This window comes from Galeopterus variegatus, unplaced genomic scaffold (assembly GCF_000696425.1).
Source record: "Galeopterus variegatus unplaced genomic scaffold, G_variegatus-3.0.2 Scaffold3342, whole genome shotgun sequence".
NCBI lineage: Eukaryota > Metazoa > Chordata > Mammalia > Dermoptera > Cynocephalidae > Galeopterus > Galeopterus variegatus.
The window spans coordinates 75,847-95,169 of NW_007729453.1; the positions used below are offsets into that span (position 1 = coordinate 75,847).

Here is a 19,323-nt window from a genome sequence, read left to right on the forward strand (position 1 = left end):
AACAATAGGACCAAATTTAAAAACACACCACAACTGGGATATCAAGTCAAAGATGCCCAGATGCTACAATTTGTCAGCAAGTCTCTAGGCTAGTAAGTGGGAAGGACAAGAAAGCCTCTGCACTCTTTACCATATCCTCCCATCCCTGACCAAAGCAATCCTCCAGGCTCACTGAGCTTAGTTTCTCTGTCAGAAAAGCTAACAGAGATAAGAAAAATAACCATTTTCTTACCTGTTCGGAGTACACAATGAGAGGAGGACAGTGCTTTCCCACACCAGGGAGCAGTATAACTGGCTCAGCTTGCTCAGAACACTCAGGCCCAACTGAGAGCCCCACTGGTTTACCGAGATGGAACGGATTTCACTCTGCAACCAAAGCAGAAAGAATTTTACCTTTGGGGTGTTCTCTGAAAAATTATATTAAAAATAAACTTTCAGCTGTTTTAGAAGGATAAGGGATTCTATTTTTCCTTCATTGCTATTCTCACAGCTATCCACTTCATCAAAATGTCCGCATTTAAGACCATGCTTTCACAAGGGATTCTCTTATAGTATTTACAAACTGTCTTTAACATCCCTTCTCATTTCTTCTTATTGCTTTTTTTTTTTTTTTTGTCTTTTTTGTCTTTTTCCGTGTCCGGCAACGGATCGCAACCCTCAGTGTTGCCCCCGCACCGGACCGGGGACCGGCAACGGGATCGCAACCCTTGGCGCTGCTCCTGCGCCTCGCTCAGGGAGTGAGCGGGAACCGGTCTGTATGTGGGATCCAAACCCTCGGGCGGGAGCGCCGCCACGCTTCCCAAGCGGCGCACTATCCAGTGCGCCACCGGGCCATGTGGGATCCAAACCCTCGGGCGGGAGCGCCGCCACGCTTCCCAAGCAGCGCACTATCCAGTGCGCCACTGGGCCGGCCCTTCTTATTGCTTTTTGTAAAGTAAAAAACAGACATCATAGACAACTGTGTTTTTCTAAATCAAAGAAAGTTTTAATATTCATTAACTACTTTCTTTTTTTGATGAGGGGGGCTTATTATTTCCCTCCCATTTCTTTACTTCAGTAAATTCTTGGATCTATTTAGATCCTTGAATTGAGTATTTATTTCATTTAATAAAGTCATAAAAGTAAATCCCTAAGCTTTGTTATGTGATTTAATCTTCTAAATAGTTTATAGCTGTGCTTTTGATTTCTGATTTGATTGATCCACAGGTGGCAGAGAATATATTCCTGCTCAACGGCATAAAACAGGTCTGTTGAGCTGTTATACCATTAATCTCTAGAATCAATTACCTGAGGGATAAAGGTAGTAAAATTGCGAGCACACACACAAAAATGCCTCCTTTCCAGAACCACAAAAGAGATTATGGATTGCAGGCATAGGGTTTGATACTTAGGAAATTTTTAGTTATCTGTTAATTACTATTGATTTAAAAGCTCTGTGGTGAAATGTCCTTCACCATTCCATTATCAGGCCGACATACACTTGTAGAAAGATTAGAATAAAGGCAGATGAGCACCAACTGAGGTTTGCCTGCTAAAGCAAAGAGTGACCATACATCTCAATTGGCATATATAGATGGTATATATCAATTAATGTCTAGTAATTATTTATTAACAGCCTCTCTCACTCTCAAGGTCCTATTCATATGATAAATTATAACTTCTTAAAAAAAAAAAAAACCAAAGGAGAGTGAAAGTACACAGCAACTTGAAGCATAAACCCAAATCACCCACCAAAAGGGTAGACATTGTCATAAGCCTCACCCTAGGTCTGACTTCTTTCAGTCGCTAGCCCCAGTAGATACGCTTCTAAGCACAGTAATCTGCCAGGCGTATGCCCTAGGTATTTCACCAGTTTTAAACCAACATGTTCGCCCCTAAGATTATTCTTACCTGTCCAACTCGGCAAGTATGAACGAACATCATGATGTAGGCATGAGCAGCAGTAAGAGCATGCAGCAGAGGTGTGGCCTGAGCTGATAGGGTAGCATCAGTAACATTGCCGGCGGAAGCCAGTTCTCGCAACAACACTGAGCCCCCCGGGGATTCAATGGGGCGGTGTAAGGGTTCCAAGGAGGAGAGGATAGAGTCCAATTGAAGGAGACCCTCCTGAAGGACTTTGGGTTCATGTGACAGTGTCTGAAACAAGAATAATAATTAAGTGTTAATATATACTGAACTTTACATGCATCATGTGTTTAATAGTCACAATGAAAGTGACTATTAAATGAAAGTTTCCTACATTTCAGACATGGCCATCATCTCTCATTTGGTAAATGGTGGACCAGAAATATGAACCCAGGTATGATATACATCAACGACTCTTTCTACAGCAGCACTCTACTTTCAAACTTGGTGCCAATCATATTTAAAAGCTTGTAATCATATTTAAAAAGCCAAACTGTAATACTATGCTGTAAGAATAGTTCCAAATTCTGCTCAACGGGGTGCGATGTTAGGCAATGTTCCAAAGCATGGAAGTGCATCACTATTACAATGTTATTTTTTGTCGAAAAACAAGAGAGATGAGTCTGGGATAGGCATCAGCTAGGCAATTTCTTTGTTTTATTAGACAACCCAAGGATTATAATGGCTCTTGTGATTTCAGGCCTGGAAAAAAATCTGACAATAAAACACCATCACTTGCAATACAAAGATAGGAGAAATTATGTGCTTTCTTAGGGCTTTAAATACATCTATCCATCCTTGCACAGTACCTTAGAGGTAGGATAAAGTTGGGTCAGTTCTTTCCCCTCTATGAATAGCACTTAATTCAATATTTGCAATAAAGAATAAAACAAACTAACCACTAAATGCAGTTATGTCATAATTACGGATCTTTCCCAGACTGTAAGCAACCGGATTTCTGAGTTTTAGGGGAAATTATTTATTACTACACAATCCAGCAAATAAAGGAACTTCAAGGATTTAAAGCAATCACTACGAAAATCCCAATGGCATTTTTTTGTTTGTTTGTTTTTTCCCCCAGAAATAGGAAAATCTCTCCTAAATTCAAATGAAATCTTCAGGGACCCAAATAGCCAAAACAATCTTGGGGAAAAAAAAATATGTGGTGGAAGTGTTAGACTTCCTGATTTCCAATCTTATTACAAAGTTATGGTAATCAAAACTGTGATACTGTCATAAAGACAGAACATAGACCAAAGGAATAGAGAGCCCAGAAATAAATATTTACATATATACTTTTTCCAACAAAGGTGCCAAGACCATTTGATAAGGAAAGAACTTCAACAAATGGTGTTGGGAAAACTGACATCCACATATAAAACAATAAAGATGGACCTTACCTTACAGTATATTAAAAAAAACTACCAAAATGGATCAAATCCCTACATATAAAAGCTAAAATTATAAAATTCCTAGAAGAAACCATAGGGGGAAAGCTGCATGACACTGGATTTAGGACTGATTTCTTAGATATGACAACAAAAGCACAGGCAAAAGGCACAGGCAATGAAAGCAAAAAAATAAACTGCATTTCATCCAAATTAAAAACTTTTGTGCATCAAAGGACACCACCAACAGAGCAAAAAGGCAACCCATGGAATGGGAAAAATATCTGATAAAAGGGATTAATATCCAGAATATATAAAGAATTCCTAAAATTCAACAACAAACAACCTGATTAAAAAAGAGCAAAGAACTCAAAATAGACATTTCTTCAAAGAAGATACATACATGGCCAACAAGCACATGAAAAGATGCTCATCATCACTAATCATTAGGAAAATGTATGTCAAAACCAAAATCAGATACCACTTCATACCTACTAGGATGACTATTGTCAAACAAAACAAAACACCAGAATGTAAGCGTTGGTGAGGATGTAGAGAAATTAGAATCCTTATACATTTGCTGGTGGGAATGTAAAATGATGCAGCAGCTATAAAATACAGTATAGTGGTAAACATAGAACTACCATATCCAGCTATCCCGCTTCCAGGCATATACCCAGGAAAATTAAAAGGGGGTCTTGAAAGAGATATTTGTACACCCATGCTCATAGCAGCATTACTCACAATAGCCAAAAGGTGGCAGCAACCCAAGTGTCCATCAACAGATAAATGCATAAACAAAATGTAGTATATATATACAATGGAAGAAAATTCTGACACATGCTACAAAATGGATGAACACTGTGGACATCATGCTAAGTAAAATAAGCCAGTCACAAAAGGACCATATTGTACGATTCCACTTATATGAGGTACCTAGAATAGTCAAATTTAGAGACAGAAAGTAGCATGGTAGTTGCCAAGGGCTGGGGGAAAAGGAGAATTAGTAGCAGTTGTTTAATGGGTATAGTTTCAGTTTACAAGATGAAAAGTTCTGAAGACTGGTTGTACAACAATATGAATATACTTAATACTACTGAACTGTCCACTTCAAAATGGTTAAGATGGTAAATTTCATGTTATATGTAGTTTACCACTATGAAAAATAAAATAAAGGAGCTTCATTTGTGGCAAAATGTGAGCAATGAACTACAGGTCAATTATGCTTAAAATACATGATTATCAAGCTTGAAAAAGGGGAAAAAACACATGGCTAAATATACCAGAATGTGTTAAAAAGCAGCCACAACAAGGAAGAATGACTCACTAAACCTGGCTACAAAGCTTTCTTGGAGATATACTTTCCCCTCAAATTCAAATGATGTTAGAACTACATACCAAACTCAGGAACAAAGAAAAAATACTTTGACTTTTCAATAAGAAATAATGTGGCACACTATATATCAGTAACAAAATTCACTTGTAGAACACAACATAAATTTATTCATTATTTTTTAGTTGGAGGTAAGAGAGACCACAGTAAAAACACATATAAAGAAGTACTGCAAAACTGATTTCTAAAAAGAAATGAAAATACTTGACTAAATGCTTCTTACCAATATGGATTTGCAGACACCTGCAACAGCCTGACAGGCAGCAGATGTGGGAAAGTCAATGGGCAGATTGGGAAGCCCCAAAATGGTAACCAAAGGCAAGAGTCCTTTCTGATTCACAAATTCCTGGCAGTGGTCATCTGTTGTATTGTTGCTCAGAATAGATTCCACAAATTTCATCTAGGTAATGAAAAATTTTTAAAAGAAGTTAGAGCTTGATACTTAGAACTAAAAGGCCAGCTTGGAATAAGAAGAGGGGCAGCCTTATAGTTGTGAAATCAGTATTCTCTAGAATATCAAAACCTCAGGTAAAGAGGAATAGATGTATGATATAGACCCACAGGAAATAAATAAACAAATACAACTTCTTCCCAATCTACCTTTTCAAACACACCAAGAGTCAGATAATTTGAGAGTACAGAGAAGTTAAGTGATTTGCTCAGGGCCACACTACGAATTAGTGGCAGAATCAGGTCTAATCTCTTAATTTGGTAATTTAGTGCTTCTTGCATGATAATATGCAACTTCTCCCCTGGAAGCAAACATCGCAGATCCTTTCCCCCAAATGAGCTTATAATGCTAAATAAAACCTAGAACTCTAGAAGAGTGATTGGGACCAAACAGCATTTTTTAAGAGTAAGGAAGTAAAATGTGGGCAACAAACACACAGACACAAGGGAAACCATCTCTGGAAGTCTTGGAAGTGCTTAATAGGTTTGAACAAATGCTAACTTAACTAACTTCTCTTATCAAGTAAATAATTCTGGGAAAGACTAAACTCTTTTAGGAAGTAAAAGAAAAGGCTACATTGATTTTTTTTAAAAAGTTAATGGGAAAAAAATGGGAAGTAACGGGAAAAAATAAAAGGGTACTTCAAAAGTTCACAGTAAGATTCATATTATCTTTTAATTCTATTTTTCCACTAACTTTTTGAAGTACCCTTGTATGTGGTTGACACATTCAGAAACATAATACTGGATTGGCATAACAAAGCTCTCTCTCCTGTTTGGATTCTAATAGGGAATGGTAACAATGAACAGAAAATTGGGAGAAAAAAACCCTGAAAAACAAAAAAGGGGCATGTTGGCTAATTTTTGGCAAACCAGTCTACTGAAACAAAAACCAAAGTTTGCACATCTTCCTCCTCCACACTTTAAGGGCCCCAGCAAAAATAAATATGGAAATTACTGGACTCTGATAATCCCACACATTTTCCAGAAAAGCACACACTTTTACTCAGTTTGCCCTATGATGGCTCTTACCACATTAAGGATGTAATCCATGAGGGGAATAGGAATACGTTCCTCTGTACCAACAACCCTGTTAAGGGAGAAAATAGTGAGTTACACAGAAATTCACAATACCGGTGCAAGAGAACAAAGTGAGGAAAGGGACACAGTATGAAATTGTAGATCTTTTTCTATGTTAGACTCACAGCCTTAGAATATGAGCCTCTAGGGCCGGCCCCGTGGCGTGCTCGGGAGAGTGCGGCGCTGGGAGCGCAGCGACACTCCCGCCGCAGGTTAGGATCCTGTATAGGAATGGCCGGTGCGCTCACTGGCTGAGCGCGGTGCGGGTGACACCACACCAAGGGTTGCAATCCCCTTACCGGTCACGAAAAAGACAAAAAAAAAAAAGAATATGAGCCTCTAGACTCATATACAGGTTGAGTATACCTTATCCAACATGTTTGGGACAAGAAGTGTTTTGGATTCTAGATCTCTTTGGACTTCGGAATATCTGGTGAAATACATACTGGTTGAGCATCCATAATCCGAAAAGCTCCAATGAGCATTCTCTTTGAGCATCATGTCAGTGCTCAAAAAGTTTCAGATTTTGAAGCATTTTCAGATTTTGAATTTTTGGTTTAGGGATGCTCAACTTGTACCACAGAGGGGAAAAAAAAGCTGAAATTAATCCTGAAGCTAGCTTTCCTAGCCTGACTAGGGTTGAGAGCATGAAGGGAAAAACCAAGCCTTCAAAAACTTAGCATTTTTATATATCACAAAAGAAGTTATCTTATCTTAGGCAAACTACTATTGGAGGAATTCATCTATATGAAAATATAAAAAGTTTAGTTAAAAGACTATTTAAACACTTGTCTGCAAAGAAACAAACACACAAACATCTTACCATGTTCTTGCATCAGGTTTACGGTTATGGAAAGTAGGAAATGGAATTTAATTTTTTTTCAAAAATCCATACTTAGATTGACAAACCATCTTGAACAGTCAAAGCTGGTCAAAGATAAAGCCAGCACCTAAGGCCTTCTTCCCTACCAATCTGTACTTGCATCATGACAGTTCCTGAACGATTCAAAAATTGATCAGACCTTTTGCTTTTTCAGATGTTTCAATGCTGCACTGCAGATGAGAAGGCTGGAATAATGCCCTAGCTGCAGAAAATGCAGCCTTTAGCTCAATGGCTGTATCTTGGCCTTTGCAAGAATGCAACAGAAGGAAAAAAAAAAACACGCACAGTATGGTAAAATGAAACAAAATATACCTCAAAGACAAACCCCAGGAAGGAACAAAACTTAAGAAAATGGACCATTTACCATGTAGGACATAGGCCCTTGGAACAGATTTAGGCCGGGGGTAGGAGAAGAGAGAGGCAGAGACAGAATAAGTGAGAGGTAAGGAGAGAAGTAAAGAAAGTTGGCAGAAAATAATAGGTCTCATCTCTGAGCAAGACAATATGTGAATAAAGATTTGCCAGGCACAAGAACATTTGGCAGTGATATGGATTGTGTCTCCCAAGTTTTATGTATTAGTAGCTTGATCCCCACTGTGACTGTTAAGAGGGTGGGAAATCCCATTATGGTAATTGAAAGGTAGAGCTCTGAAGAGGTGATTAGATGGTAGGACCATGCCATAGTGAATGGATTAATAATAGGTCAAGGGCGTGGTTCTGAAGGCTTTAAAAGGAGAGTGCATGGGCCGAGCCCGTGGCGCACTTGGGAGAGTGCGGCGCTGCGCGCTCCTGCCGCGGGTTCAGATCCTATATAGGGATGGCCGGTGCGCTCACTGGCTGAGCACGGTGCGGCCAGTCTCAAAAAGGACAAAAAAAAAAAAAAGGAGAGTGCATAAGGAATTATCTCGCTCTCTGCTCCACCATTTTCTGCCATGAGATCCCTGGGTCACTGTTGCCACCACCAAGGCCATCACCAAATGTGTTAGGGAACTTTGGACTTCCCAGCCTCCAAAACTGTAAGCAATAAATTTCGTTTTCTTTATAAATAACCCAATTTCAGGTATTTTGTTAGAAACAGACTGACACAGACAGCAAAATATAGAACAGGCAAAGAAAGTGAAGAGGCATAATGAATGGCTTCAGTGATAAAATATCCAGAGCTAAGGTTTGGGTAGGATGTTGTGAACACCCTCAATGAAAAATGTGGGAAAGAACTTTGTACCAAGGGAGGAGACCTACTAGCCAGGATTGAAGAAAACCACAACCTTTCCTTGACTATAAAGTTCCTCCTCAGAACCACTGCAGCATTTCCTGTTACTTCTACCAATTATCCATCCCAGCTTGGCCTCACTTCTTTTGAAAGAACCCAGAGATCCACCTAAGGAGCACAGGTGAGGCTCCAGCCCAGTGAGACAGCTGCCTGGTTGCAGAAGCCAAATACTATAGCAAAAAGCCCAAGAAATAATATGAAATGGGACCTAGATGCCCTTTATTTGCTAGATGCAAGCTGGGGGAAAAGAACAAGAGAGAAAGCAAACCAACAGTGGTTCTTAATACAATTCAAGGAACAAACTTGTTCAATAACCACTTTTTTCCCCACCCTCATCTTTTGGCTCCCAGGCCCAAGAAGCCATACAGGAATGTTAAAAATGATCAACTCTCTCCAACAGAACTCCACCTACCAACTGGTTTCCAAAAGAGTCATTCTAATTTTAAACTTATTTGAAACTCTGACCGACAGAATCTTTGAAACAAAAGGATTGCATTCCCATAATGAATGAACTAATTTATCATACCTGAAAAAGCCCTCCTGCCTCTCTCCCTTCACTAAAACGTATACACAATTCCCAACTCAATTTTACATGGTAGAGCCCCTATAATCAGAAGTAAAGGAGGATTACAATTCATTATCATAGTACAGTGTTCAGGACAACAAATCTCATGGGTTTTTTTCTGGGTGGGGGAAAGGGTCAGATATGTCTTCTAGCTCTTGAGGAGACACCTGCCTATGGCAAAGGAGCCCTCCCAGTGGGCCATGTTTCAGGGAACAACTGCTTTTCTGCACTCACTGCCTTTACTCCAAGACAATTGCTATTCAAGTTCCAAAGAACACATGGACTTACGTAACCCACTTCTTTCAAGTTACTCAGAAGAGGTGGGTGGTAAGCTAGGCTCACTAAATGGAATCAACCACAAAATGAACCAGGGGACCCCAACTACGAACCCTGGTTACTTACTGGCAATTATATTCATCCCCACCAATATCAGATTTTCTGGGATCAAACAACTTAGAAGGCAGAAGTGGCCAAAAGATAAGTATTTAGAATTACTTGTGGTAAATGCTTCTGAATGCGGAATGGCACCCCATGTATTTAAGGTAGACTACAGCGCCTAAATTTCTTTATTCCAGATCTCCAGCACAAAATCATTTATCTCAAGATGACATACAAACACTATTTTCAAATACTAACTGCTGGTTTTGGGAAAAAACAAGGGAAAAGAGCACTGTCTTAGCCTGGAAAAAACTGGAAACCCAAAAGTCCATCAGCAGGAGAATAGATAAATACTGTACAATATTCATACAATAGACTACTACTTGGCAATGAAAAGTAACAAGCTAGTGACAGATGCAACAACACGGATGAATCTCAAAAACACGTTGAGCAAAGTAGCAGGATACAAGAAAGTGCACACACACAAAAAGTGTATACATCAGATACGATATACACATAAGCCTCCATTTGTATGATCATTCTATTTACAGGATTTCTTGATTAGGAAAAATTACTCTGTGGTGACAGAAATAAGATCAGTAGCTACCCTCATTTTGGGGTAGGGAAATTAGAAACAAAATCTGTACAGTTTGCTGCATGGAAATTATACCTCAATAAAAAAATACTGGAAAAAAATTAATCATGTGTCTGTGTGTATAAGGCACTGGAAAATAGACAAGGGCACGAGAAACAGAAATTTGTTTGGGAGTCCCACTGAAGAATTTTGGATTTGGGGAAGAGAATGGATAAGACTTTTGGGGGAGAGGGGTTACACACATTCCAAACTTTTCTAAGCCTCTGCCCCATACTGGCAAGAAAGTACACAACAACTCCCACCACAACGACTGCCTGGGATAAGGAGATAAAAGAACCTTCCCTTTTAATATATTGTGGCTTTCAAAATGCAGCTTGAGTTTAGACAGTCTCCTGCTTTTTCTTCCAGCCCTAATAATCCAATCTAGGCTTCTGAGGATGGCAGAAATGAAAAAGTATATATATGTGTCAACATTTGTGAGACTCTTGGATGTGTTAGGTGGATGAGGTAGTGATCAATGCCCAAGCCATGAACAAAATATAAAAACATTTGATACTACGGTACAGTAACTACTAGAGTCCTTTGCATCTTAGAAGCTGTATCCGACTATCACTACAGTAGAGTGTTAATGCTATGGATCTATATTTCTTTCTCTTCATTCTCATTCATGTTTCATAAGGCCCAGTGATCTGGGTATTTAAGACATACGGAATCCTTAACCTAATGTTTTTCACTCATTCCACTAAATAAACCTTTACTAACTGATTACCTACTATATACAGAGTGACAAGTATACACAGCTGAATGAGACAATGTCCCTGCCATTGAGGAGCTTATAGACTAGTGAGGGAAATCATTAACATAAATACATAATTGTAACAAAACTGTTGAGAGAACACGATTGACTTCGCACTTGCAAGGAGAAGGAAAAGCTCCTTTAAGAATGAGACACTTGAGCTGGGCTTGCAGAAATTTGGTAGATGGAAAAAGGGGGGAGATAAAATGATTTGGGAATAGGGGATAAATGTGGACAACACGATGATACATGATATCCTAAGAAAGGCATGGAGGGAGAAGAAGTGACGGCTGTGGAGAGAATGTCAATTTACCATGATAGCTTGAAATCTAGGAATGTTAGATTTAATGTCTCTGTAAGATGTTCAGGTAGAAAAGTTATATGCAGATGGATATACACAGCTTGACTTAAAAACACGACCACCCATGTTTAATAAATCTTTCCCTTATTTATAGCCAGGAAAAGGAACCCTACCCCAGCAGGGTCACTGACAAACGAGGGAGAGGCAAAGGAAGCACTAAGACCGTGACTCCTTTGCAAAAAAAAGTCTTGTTTTCTTCCAGGGTGTCCTCCTCTTCCAGAAAGAGAACATTTTAAAGAAGACAGAAGATGCTGCTAAAATAAAGGTAGAGCTGCCTTCTCAGACTGGGTAAAGTATCTGCTCAACAAAGCAACGCACTTAGTATTTAATGCCACCCCTCCAAATATACTATCTAGAGCTCCAAACGGGCACACCAGTTTTGGATTCTAGGCCTTTGCTCTGCTGTCTACTCCACCTTAATCTTCTCTTAAGTCCCAAGCCACCCTTCAGGGCCAGCTCAAATCCACTTATATCCATGCCTAAAATATTAATGCCTTTCTCAGAACTACTTATCTACACACAAAAAGAGCACTTATTAAATGTGTGAATGCATGACTGTCCAGAGGTCTCACTCCCACGTTGAGCATGAAGGTGATTACAGCGTTACATTTCATCCCCTGCAAGTGAATACCATAAGCTTAAAGAGCCTGGTGGACTATCCACTACCAGCCAGCAGCCTTTAAGCTGCCCAAATCCAAGTGGTCAACTCTTACATAGAACAAATTTTAAGTAAAAACATGAGAAGGAAAATCTACTGTGCCTGGTTACAATCATATAATACATTCTAAAGTTTTCTGATTTATCTGGAATAAATAGATAATATTCAAATGAACAAAAACAAAAAACAACCAGCAACAACAAATCCCCAGAACTCTCAAGGACTTAGGAAAGAGGCTTCAAATGTGCAATGTGTTTCAAATGTGCTTGAAATAATCAAGTAGTCAATGATGTGGAAAAACAAATCAACAAAGGGAAAATAAAGTCCTTAGTTCAAAGCCCATCAACTTGATATAGTAAAAACTGATTCAATATCATGAACAACTAGCTAAAAAAGATAGTTTCCAATACAATTAAATCCCAAAGCACAAATGACACACACAAGGGTCAAAGAAAGAAAAACTATATACTCTTATGGCCAAAAAGAACCTTAAAATGATCTCATACAATTCTCACTCTTTATAGATGGAAATGACACTAAGACTTAGAGATGTAGCAACACGCCCAAGATCACAAGGTAAGAGAACTTGTCTTATGAACACTTACTGCTGATTAGGTTCCGTTTCATTCTGCTGGGTAGAATTAAAGCTCTGCATGGCCTGTACTTCCTCTTCCTCCTCATCCTCACTAGAGGCTTCTTCTGCAGCATGATTAGACCTTGGAGGAGGAGCTGTGGCAGTGCCATCTGCCTTCTGGATTGATGGCTTCTGACAGATGTATTTAGGGTCTCTTCCAAGATTACAGATTTCTTCAAGTAACTGAAAGGCACAGGAAATAAGATTACTTACTAGTAATTAAGGGGGGAGGGGTGACTAACATTTTTTTCTTCTTTAGCAGTTTCCATATGCTATGAATTTGCCAAAACACTTTATATACACCATTCTTAGAATGCAGTCATTAACTCCACTTTACAAATAAGGGAATGGAAGTTCTGCAAAGTTAAATCATTTGTTTAGGATCACATGGCTGTTTAAATGACTGACTGACTTCACTCACTGTCCTAATTCACTAAGCACCAGGAACTCATATTCATTTCTAAAATCCTAAAAGGCAACTGGCAGGGCTAATAAATGTGGAGGGAAAGAAATAAAGAAACAATAACTGGAAAGGATAATACGCTTTTACAAACTGAAGCTAAGCCTTGTCTATTTATTAACATCGTATAGAAGAAAACGATACGTAGAGGTTTATATTAAATGGAAGAATTATTTTATAAGGAAAACAATTCTCAATCCGAAAAAGTTAAAATTAATAGAGACTTCTTTCTGTTAAGACTTGAACTAAAATTACTATTTTCTTTTGCAAACGACCAACTCAAGGACATGAAGAAAATGAGGCAGACATTATGTTCTTCTAGGCACAGTCCAAGAATCCATCCAAATGACCTCCAGTAGGCCAAACCTTTTTCTAAAAACTCCCCTTCACTGCCCATGGTCAGAGCCTTATCACTTCCTACCTTGATGATGGCAGTTGTTGCATCTGTTTTGAGGGTCGGCTGGTGTCTCATGAGTTCATCGACAGCACTCCCCAGATTAGATGCAGTATCCCCTTAAAGCAAAAAACGAGCTATTAGAAAGACTGAAGAAAATAGAGCTTGTGCTCCTTCCTGTGCCAACATGAGGCTGAAACAAGAAACTGAGCTGGTTGTTGTAATTGTCTAATGCTATGCTTTCTTGAATGAATTCACACCAGCCCCCAAATCACTGCGGAGGAGGAGGAAATCAGTCTAGTAAACATCTTTTAAAGTAACTATGTGCGCTGCACTCTACCCCAACAATCTCTACTGTCAAGGTCTGAACTGGTACTGTAGAGTGAGAAGAAGACAAAAAGAAAAGAAGCATAAACCATTATCCGTCTGGCTGCCCCAATGAAGAATGATAGTGGCTAGATTTGCAACAGTGGTGGCTGAGAGTACAAAGCACATTTTTGAAAACTGTAATCTTTCAGGAGCCCTACCGTCCTGCTAATAATTCCTCAATGATATGGTCTCAAGTACACTGAGACAGATATTTATTCATCTTGACTATATTAGAGACTCAGACAGTAGAATATCAGATTACCAGGATCAACTCCTCGGGACTCCATATTTCTCATGGCTGCAGACTAGATGGTGGACCTGCAAATCTACCACTGCTGTCTAGTATCTGTTTCTTATCAGCACCATGACAGTACAACAGTGAACTGTTGAGAAGCATGGAAACAATATGAGTAGAGAGGCTAAGGATGAATTATTCCTTCCTACCTGCAATAGAATGTATGGTAATAATTCCCATTAAGCTTAGCACACCTAACCAGAGAAACAGTATGAAGTCAAGGAAGGGTTTCCATGCCAACTGAACTAAGTCTTTTTTTTTAAATAAAATAAATCCTGGCAACTTACCAAGGGGATCAGAACTCCTCCTCCTCCGCATAGCTGGGAGGTAATCTGGAGACAGAAGAACTTTGAAGAGACGTTCAAAAGGCTGACATTGTACAAAGGACTGAAGACCTCGAGCATTCAAACACAGTGCACTGAATACATTTGGGAGAGAGCCAAGAACTTCACGGGTAGCAGGAACCTAGAGAGAAGATAAAGTGAGCTTAGATGCACCTAAAAGAGTTCAGGTGTAGAAACCAGGAAAATATGGCCAGGGGTATCACACTGAGAGACAGAAGGGATTTTGACAACCAGGTCCCAATTAGATTCAACACTACATGCAGAAGACAAGAGATAGGATTTTCATGCTGTAAGACTGCTTTTCAAGTGTGTGTGTGTGTGTGTGGTAGGGGTATGCATGGAGCACTCTTCATAGAGCAGCAGAGTACTCACATCTTTGATAAGTAGTGCATGCAGCATGACATCTGTCAATCCATTGTCCTGGAGTGAGGAGAGCAGTGATGGTTCTTGAAATACAAACACAGTCACCACTTCAGTAGCTAAAAATAGATGAGAAAATATGGGAAATTGAGAGATTCCTCACAAGTATTAAAAGCAAAACACCAAAGGCTTTAAAAAATACATACGTGCTTAATATGAAATGAAACTTCCTGATATTGCTCCATCAGATATAATCACTATTAAGAATTTAGTGACTGCCCTTCAAGATTTTTATGGGCATATTTTCACATAAATAAGGTTATACCATTATACACTTTTAGGTTACTAAAATTGAGTATTCATAAACTAAAAACAATGTTCTGTTAGAGGTTACTAAGACATCGAATATGTTATTTTATTAAGAGGTCTAACTATAATGTTATGTCACAGGCCACTGTGCACTGGGACAGTTTATATTCTCTTTAAAAAATATTAATAGATGACCAAGAATTAGAATTAAAAGTAAAGGATATACACATGCACAAAGCAATCAGCTCTGGGTGGAATCAAATAACTAAGAAGAAAAAGAAAGATAAATAAGGTAGGCCTATTACCTATACAATAGGGTTTCCAGAAGAGAACATCAAGAAGCAGGAAAATATACTCAGATAAAAAAAAAAAAGGGCCCAATCAAATGCTATGTGGGAACATTGAAAAGAAATAGAACTAAATACATCCTGGTGAAATTTGTGAATGCCAAGGGTAAGGAGAAAATGCTACGGATTTTCCAGAGAGAAAAGGCAAGTTACCTATAAAAGAACAAGTACCAGTCTGACATCACAGTTATCTACAATATGGAGCATTAGTATACAATGGAGAAAGAGAAACTCCCACCAAATTCTGAAAGAAAAGTATAACACTTTAAAAATTACCCAAGGATATACTCCAATAAAATTAAAAATGAATCCAAGAGAGGTAAAGTCAAGGGCTACTAAAAAAGAAAAGAAAGAAAATGGTGAGAAAGGAGTAAAGTAAAGGCAGGCTGAAGGTCTTATTTTTATTTTGCCCGTTTGGCAGAAGACAGAATAAGAAATTTAAAAAGTTTAAAAGTCAAAAAAGAATATAAGGATAACTATTACAAAAAAAGGAGTAAGAAAACAACACAAGATTCAGAAAACAAAAAAAAGGAAAAAACATTAACATTAAACACAAGTCTTTAGTAATAAAAAAAATCCAAACACTGGCAATCACAAGAAATATGACAATGTAAAAATTTTCTCCTTGAAGATAAAAAGGCACAATAACTTAATAAATTGTTCTGCTGAAAACAACTAAAAACTAGATCTAGATTAAACACTTGAAAAATCTTTTAAAATTTGAAGAACAATTACTAAAGCCAGAGGCCAAAACTAAACGAAAATGAGAATTCAGAGTCTCAGGCTTTTGTCTTGAGGGTAACCCTAGTGACCTTGGTTTTCAGAATTGTTTAGTGTACCTGGGTAGGACACAAAAGCAGAGGGACATACCTTTATTAAGAAGGAAATCCAGTAGAAAGGGACTCTATTTATTTTATAGATGGCAGTGCCACCAATCACATGATGGAGACTGCTGGAGCATTGCTGCTTTCCATCCCATAACCAGGTCATTCCTAATAAAGAATGGGAGACTCAAGGGTCAGCCCAACTAGGGAGCTGGTTGCAGTCACTTTAGCACTAGAAGACACCTCAATAAAGGTATGTCCACCGTTCACATTTTTACAGCTAATGGCCTCATTGCTTTTTTCTGGTCAGTGAGGTCAAAACAGTTATATTCAGGATCATCTCCTATGGGGCCTTCCACACTGGGAACATACTGCTGCTCAGACTTCATGTATTACTATTAGTCTCCCACGTCTCAGCCCACACCAAGGATGCCACAGAGGAAGCTCATTTTAATGCCATAGCTGACCAACTGCTCACTTTTCAAATAAGATCAGATTATTACTCCTGCCCTTGGATCAACAGGTCTAATGAGACCTCTGGTCATCACTGTCCCTAGGCCCTTAAAATTTGGGCTAAATGCCATGGCATCCCCATGCCACTGGCTCTACCCAAACCCTAGCCCCCCAATGTGACCTCTGTGCTGTCCCACAACTGGCATCATCACCAATGGGAATACTTACCAAGGAGTGAACACCCATTCTCTCACTGGCAAATTAATTTTATTGGGCCACTGCCACGATCTGCTGACACAAACCACTATGCCCTCACAATGACTGTTATATAGGCCTATTCTTGGCTTATCCTTCCTGCCGTGCTACTGGGAACACCACTATTATAGGCCTCAGCAAATGTTAGTACTCTTTGGGCTTCCTGGCAATTCTGATTCTGATCAGGATATACACTTTACTGCTCATTTAGTCTGGGCATGGGCCTTAAAACAAGGCATCACCTTGGAGCTTCCATCTGTCTTATTGTCCACAGACTGCAGGACTAATAGACACATAACGACCTACTCAAGGACACTTTCACAAACTTTCAAAATGGACAATGAACTCCTAAATGGGTCTATCTTTGGCCCACTGTCTTAGTTACTGTGAGCTCTCAACCTTTAAGTCATATGGCATCCTAACAAAATGCAACTTTTCTTTCTTCTCCTTTCTAGACACAAAAGGGAACACTTCCTATCTAGGAGACTACAATGCTCAAATAGATCTCCCTCACTTAATGACATTTCCCCTTTTTGATCCTTGTGCAATCCATGGTGGACTGGTGCCTAAATTGAGAGTGGATAACAGAATGGGACCCACTGAAAATTGAAGTCCTTCACCCTCCCAGACTATTCTGTATGCCACAAGAAAGGTATTTGCCAAAGCTTTCCTAATATGATAGTTTTAAAGGTTTGATAACTGGAGGTCCTGCTTCATAGGAAATGGAGGTCTTGGTGCCTACCTGGTCCCACACCTACAAATGTATAGTTCTTCCAAAGAGGAAAGGAGATTCTTAGTACCAACATTCTCATATAGGATGCCAGTTCTAGATTCACCTTGTTACAGAGATATTAAATGCAAGGCGACTACAGGACCTGGATGCCAATGTCTGTTACTCTCACAATAAACCGGCACCTCTAGCATGCCAAACCCTATATGCCACAGGACTAAAAATATCATTATTCTGGCTCTGACAGGCCTGGCTATGCCTCATTTGGCTCATGGCCTCCATGTGGGATTCTAATACTTCAGGTCAGTGTCAAATTTCTTGGGCTCCTTTTTGCCCATGATATGAACCCACTTATTTGAGATATTTAATCAGACCATAGCTTTCCCATAAGACACTCCTTGGACACCGATCAGTATCACAACTCCTGGCAGACCACATAAACCAAATAGCTCAGGCCTTAGAAGCTCTAAGTGAGGGCTATTTGCTATGATGGCTGATAACAAATTGGCATTAAACTGCCTTTTTTTTTTGTATTTCAAGGTGGAGTTTGTGCCTTAATGGAACCTCCTATTGCAATGTGGGTCAGTAATACAGAAAATGTATCCAGAACAGTTCAATAAATAAATCAATCAAAAGAGCCAATTAATTATACTACTAAAATACTCCAAGAGATTCTCAACTAAAAGTCTCTATCATTTAGCAAGCTAAAACAACAACTGTTAGCCTAATTATTTTGGGCTGGCTTTGCAAATTTGGTTTCTCTCAAGTACAAATTTATTTATAGGAAACCTGGGAGGTTGCTATGCTAATTCAAATGCCAGGAATAAATTAAAGAGACCATAGGGAAGGAATTTGGACATCCTTTGCCTTTGATTTAGTGCTCCAAGTCTCATTTCCTGCCCCTGTCCCTGGCTTCCTGCATCATTCCTATAGGGCTCACCTGCTCCCCACCCCTATCCCCCAAGCACATGTGTCCTCTGCCTCTTTTAAGCTTCCCCTTTATTAAAAAAACAAAACAAACGCCTGTGCACTAGCTTTTCTCTCTCTCTATTCCAGGCTTTCTCCCAGACAACAGTCATCCTCCCTGCTCCTGGCCTTAGGACTTCCATACCTGTGTAACAAATCTTCTTGTTAGCATACCAAAGGACTGTTGTCCTGAGTTTTGCCATCTGATCCTAACCTTGGAAGGGAGCCTCTTCATGTCACGGTGGAGCTGCTACAATACAAGATTCCTTAACCTGATAAAAAGGAACAAAACCTTCAACACAAAACCCCTGCTAACCTCATACTTAATGGTGAAATATTGGATGTTTTTCCCTGTAAGTTCAGGAACAAAGAAAAGAGGTCCATTATCACCACTTCTATTCAGCATTGTATCAGAAATCTTTGCCAATGCAGTAAGACAAAAAAAGAGAAATAAAGACATAAAAATCATAAAGGAAGAACTAAAGCTGTCTATTTGCAGATGACAGAGTATGTAGAATATCCTAAGAAATTGACTAAACAATTATGAATAAGTGAATCTTGCGAGGTCACAGGATACAGGGTTGATATACAAAATTTTTTTTTCCTTCCAAATTTTATTTTGTCAGTATACAATGTGGTTGATTATTGTGGCCAATTATCGAAACCTCCCTCCCTACTCCTTCCCAACAATGTCCTTTCTGTTTGCTTGTCATATCAACTTCAAGGAATTGTAATTGTTATGTCTTCTTCCCTAATATACGAAAATTTTAAATTGCTTCAGAAATGGGGCAAGGGGGCCCGACCCCATGGCTCACTCGGGAGAGTGCAGCACTGGGAGAGCAGCGGCGCTCCCGCCGCGGG

The 19,323-nt window shown here is 39.2% G+C and overlaps 1 protein-coding gene across 3 annotated transcripts in view; it reads right to left on the reverse strand.

The window, feature by feature from the left end:
* The window catches only part of HUWE1 (HECT, UBA and WWE domain containing 1, E3 ubiquitin protein ligase), a 150,321-nt gene that overhangs the window by 61,670 nt on the left and 69,328 nt on the right, over nucleotides 1-19,323 (reverse strand). For all 3 annotated transcript variants that reach the window (XM_008584709.1, XM_008584708.1, XM_008584707.1), the window contains 8 exons: nucleotides 14,591-14,697; nucleotides 14,162-14,339; nucleotides 13,238-13,329; nucleotides 12,328-12,539; nucleotides 6,169-6,226; nucleotides 4,910-5,086; nucleotides 1,891-2,136; nucleotides 233-366 (listed from right to left, as the gene is read on the reverse strand). In XM_008584709.1, the coding sequence (XP_008582931.1) occupies nucleotides 233-366; nucleotides 1,891-2,136; nucleotides 4,910-5,086; nucleotides 6,169-6,226; nucleotides 12,328-12,539; nucleotides 13,238-13,329; nucleotides 14,162-14,339; nucleotides 14,591-14,697 (1,204 nt within the window). The remainder of the gene's footprint in view (nucleotides 1-232; nucleotides 367-1,890; nucleotides 2,137-4,909; nucleotides 5,087-6,168; nucleotides 6,227-12,327; nucleotides 12,540-13,237; nucleotides 13,330-14,161; nucleotides 14,340-14,590; nucleotides 14,698-19,323) is intronic.